The 4538-nt window shown below is 55.4% G+C and overlaps 1 protein-coding gene across 1 annotated transcript in view; it reads right to left on the reverse strand.

The window, feature by feature from the left end:
- Positions 1-994: 994 nt before the first annotated feature.
- Positions 995-4538, reverse strand: part of MAGEL2 (MAGE family member L2) — a 4492-nt gene continuing 948 nt past the window's right edge. Inside the window, exon 2 of the mRNA XM_032395411.1 lies at positions 995-4400. Coding sequence (XP_032251302.1) covers positions 1466-4400 — 2935 coding nt within the window. The 3' untranslated portion in view covers positions 995-1465. The remainder of the gene's footprint in view (positions 4401-4538) is intronic.

Below are 4538 nucleotides of genomic sequence, written 5' to 3' on the forward strand. Positions count from 1 at the left end.
CCTTGTTTCTGGAACTTAATCTTTACACAGAGAAGAGGGCTTTAGGGTACGATTCTTGATCCTTTTAGGGCAGTAGAGGTGGCAGGAGTGCAGATGATCCCGGTCCACATGAAGAGAGTCGTAACTTCAGGAAAGTCCGCTTGTATACACCACTCTGGTATGTGCGTGAGTATGTAACAAAGCACTCAGGTGGATTTGGTTGCCTTCCCTCCCACACCAGGCCCTGCACCCAAGGGTTGGCTAAGTTATTTAGCAGCCTCCGGACATTATCAGCTGACTCCCCCTGTATGTTTGGATTTATGCCCCCCACCCCAACCAGGAACATCCCCTTAGACCTCCAGGTTACTAGTTATGTATCTCCTTCCCCTTCCACCACCACCTGCAATGCGCATTGGAGCCTGGTGTTTCCTTTTCCCTTTTATAAGCCTAGGTATTTTGCAGGGGACATTTCCATCCCAGTATCAGTGTGTTGATGAAACCCACATCTCCTGAGCTGCTGGACACCCACCATGGGCCACGTAACTGACAAGTACCCCATGGGCCAGTTCATCCACATAGCTAATAAACTTAGCTAGTGCTGAAAGAAGATGGTCCTTCTTTCCCACGTAAACTTAAGGGGAAAAATCTGCTTCAAATTGCCACTGATATGTGCCATTTAATTAATCTACAGGATCCTTAGACACTCACCTACAAAATGGGAATAATAATGTCTACTTTGAAGGACTACTGTGAGGATTAAATCAGAGGAGATATTCAGCCTCTTCCTGATTCAACCTCACTGACTTGTGAAGTTTTACTCTTGAATTAAGGGGATCTTACATTTTACCACACAACACAATCACTGCATTATTATGATAAATGTATCATGTCCTTGAGAAAGGTTCATTACCGTGGTTTCTACTATCACCGGTAGTAATCTTGATGTTTAAGTCTATTCATAGGATATGGTAAAACTTGGCTCCCATCATCTAGAGTAAAAATGAGAATAAAGACAAACACTTTCATGTTATGCTGAAAGTATATTTATATATATAGATATAGATATTTATTTTCTGCAGACAGCTTTTACTGATGAGTCATTTTAATGTTCAAAGAACAGCCTATTTCAATACTACATAATCTGTACCAGAATGAGATGGATAGCTTCTCAATTCATTTCACAAAGCCAGCACAACTCTGATACCAAAACATAACAATTATAACACAAAACAGAGAATCACAGATCTCACTTAAAAATACAGATGCCAAAATACCAAATAGAACAGTAGCCAATCGAAATCAACACCACATGAAAATGTACAAAGCTTTGGCAGATACCAAGTGGAACCAAATTTAAATCCAAACTTACACACATAGAACTGGAACATAAACACCAGAAACAAAACACCCCCCCACCCCACCCCACCCTGTCAGTGGCCTCTGGCCAGGAACCCAAAGGAATGAGATATCTGTGGAAGGAACCATGTTAGCGGGGAGGGGAACTGCTGGTGGGGTCACCGGCATTGTCGCTGGATCCAGGCTCATCCTCATCCAAATCTTCAGACTCACACTCTGCCAGAGCTTCAAAATACTGCAAAGGCCAGCACCGTGGATCTCTCTTATGGAGCTTGGCCAAAAACCTCAAAACAAGCATCTTGCTGGTTTCGAGGAATGCTCGGGGGCCCCAGAGGAACTCATATTCTGCTGGCTCAGTATAGGGGATTCGCCTGTACTCTAGGTACTTCTGCCTTACAAACACTTCGGTGATGAGCTTCTTTGTATTTCCGAAGAGAGCATGTGTCTCTCGGACATCCAACCCTAACCTGTACAGAAAACTAAAGATCATGTCCTCCCTGACACAATTGCCTTTCATAAAGATGAGACTCAGGACCACCATTAGGAGGCCTAACTTGGGCCTGTCTAAGTAAGTTGCCACCGGTTCACCCTTATGGTGCCCCAGCTTGTTGATGATAATATAAGAGTGGTTTTCAGGATCAATTTCTTTCAATTGATAACCGAAGACACACTGCAGCTTATTGTTGGCACGGTTGATGATATCCAAGCACTCATCTTTATATTCACGGATGATGAATTTCACCATCTCTGAGCGCTTGATGGGCACCTTGGCTTGATCCTTGACCAAGAGGAACTGCACCAATGCATTCGCTCTCTCATCCAAGGGAGACAAAGCCTGAGTCTCCAACTTGGGGTCATGCTGGGTGGCACCAAATCCCTGAGAGAGATTGGCAAACTCAGAGATAATCAGAGGCTGAGGGCTACCTGGGCTTTCCCAGAGACCCAGGGCCCTCGAAGTGCTTGGGCCCTCCCAGGCACTCAGAGCCCAAGTTGTGCTGGGCCCTTCCCAGCCACTCAGGATGCGGGAGGTGCTCGGGCCCTCCCAGCCACTCAGGCCACGGGAGGTGCTCGGGCCCTCCCAGTCACCCAAGACCTGAATAGGGTTTTCAACCTCCCAGTCATTCAAGTTCAGATTTTCCCAGGGTCTCGGAGCCTGCCAGTCACGCAGGGCCAGCATTGGGCCACTGCTGTCCTCTTCGGTATTCAGATGCTTCTTCTTCCGGGTGGCTTTTCCAGAGCGACGTGGTGGCGGCTCAGCAGACGTCTTCGAGGCCTCTTGAGTGGTGGCCATTGCCTTGGGGGCAGCTGCTGTAGCCATCAGGATGGTTGGCACTGCCTGGGCTGCTTTTGAAGCATTCACATTGGGCTGCGGAACCCATGGGACAGCAGGCAGGGCCTCCACGCAGGCAAATGGATCCTGCAGAGCAAGTGGCAGTGACTTCGGGGTCTCAGAGGGGGCAGATGGGCCCTGAAAGGCATTAGAAGAGGCAGGCTGGAACCGGGAGGTAGTTGGAAAGACCCTTGAAGTGGCAGTGAAGGTCTCCGAAGTGGCAGGCAAGTTTTTCCAGGCAGTCGGCAGGTGTGCTCGGGCAGCTGACACTGCCTTTGGAGCACAAAAAGTGGCAGCAAAGATCATGCGATCCTTCGAAGGGGCCCTCCGTTCCTTTGAAGAGGTCCTACGTTCCTTTGAAGAGGTCCTGCGTTCTATTGAAGAGGCCCTGGATTCTCCCGATGGAGTCATCAGTGATTTAGCGGAGCCCATGGGAAAATTTGCTGCCGCTAAGGGAGCTCCGGGCTGGCCCTGCAAGGCTGTTGGGGGGCCTTGCCAGGTGGGCTGGAGTTGCAAGGTGGGCAGCTCTGCTTGCGGGCCCGAGGGCTGGGCCTGCTGGGTGGGTAGCTGGATTTGCAGGGCCTTTTGGGAGGCCGGGACCCCCTGAAAGGGCTGCTCCAGCTGAACCAGTGGTGGGCCCTGCCTCTGGGCCTCCTGGGTGGGCACAGGCTGCCAGAACTGCCCAGGGGCCTTGGGAGCCTGCCAGGCCAGAGCCTGGGCTTGCTGCACATCCTGGAATTCCATCGACGTCGGCAGCTCGTGTGGCACTGGGGCTTGGCCTTTGGGGGCCTGCCAGATGATGGGCGGGCAGTGCACAGCCTGTGGGGCCGACAGAGGAGCAGACAGCACAGCCTGGGGTGCCTGCGGGCCAGCGGGAGGTGCTGTGGGCACCTGTGTGGCTGGCGGGGCAGTGGGCACCTGCTGCGCCGCCCTCACCTGTGGAGCTGCCCGCACCTGCGGGGTGGGCAGCCTAGCCTGTGGAGCCTGCCGCAGCGGCGGCGGAGGTGGCAGGGCCTGCCAGAGTGGTGGTGGGGTGGCCAGGACCTGTGGGGCAGGCCGGATGGGTGGCGGTGCCTGGCGTATCAGCGGTGGTGCCTGGCGAATCGGGGGTGGGGCCTGGCGCACCGGCGGGGGGCCAGGTCGGATGGGTGGTGGGCCCGGGCGGATGGGCGGTGGGCCCTGGCGCACGGGTGGTGGTGCCTGCCAGGCAATGGTCGGAGCCTGCCAGGTGACCTGCGTGGCCTGCCAAGCCAGAGGCGTGGCTTGCCAGCCTTGCGGCGGGGCCTGCCATCCCGGCGAAGTGGCCTGCCAGCCCGGGGGTGTGGCCAGCTGCGCCGGCGGGGCCTGTGGGCCCTGGGGAACCTGCGGAGGAGCCCTTATAACCTGAGACTGGATTTGCAGAATCAGAGGCTGAGCCTGTGGGGCCCAAGAAGCCAGAGGCTGCGCAGGTGGGGCCGCCGGCTGTGCCATCGGGGCTCCTGAAGCTGGAGGCTGGGTGATTGGAGCTCTCGAACCTGGAGGATGAATCATCAGGACTCCGGGACCAGGAGGCTTGGCCATCGGGGCTCCCGGAGGCGGAGGCTGGGTCATCAAGGCTCCTGGGGGCGGAGGCTGGGCCATCGGGGCTCCCGGAGCAGGAGGCTGGACCATCAGGACTCCCGGAGTCAGAGGCTGGGCCATCAGGACTCCTGGAGTTGGAGGCTGGGCCATCGGGGTCCCCGGAGGGGGAGGATGGGCCATCGGTGTCCCCGGAGGGGGAGGGTGAGCCATCGGTGTCCCCGGAGGGGGAGGATGCGCCATCGGTGTCCCCGGAGGGGGAGGATGCACCATCGGGGTCCCCGGAGGGGGAGGATGGGCCATCGGGGTCCCCGGA

This window comes from Phoca vitulina, unplaced genomic scaffold (genome assembly GCF_004348235.1).
Source record: "Phoca vitulina isolate PV1807 unplaced genomic scaffold, GSC_HSeal_1.0 scaffold84, whole genome shotgun sequence".
NCBI classification, from domain to species: domain Eukaryota; kingdom Metazoa; phylum Chordata; class Mammalia; order Carnivora; family Phocidae; genus Phoca; species Phoca vitulina.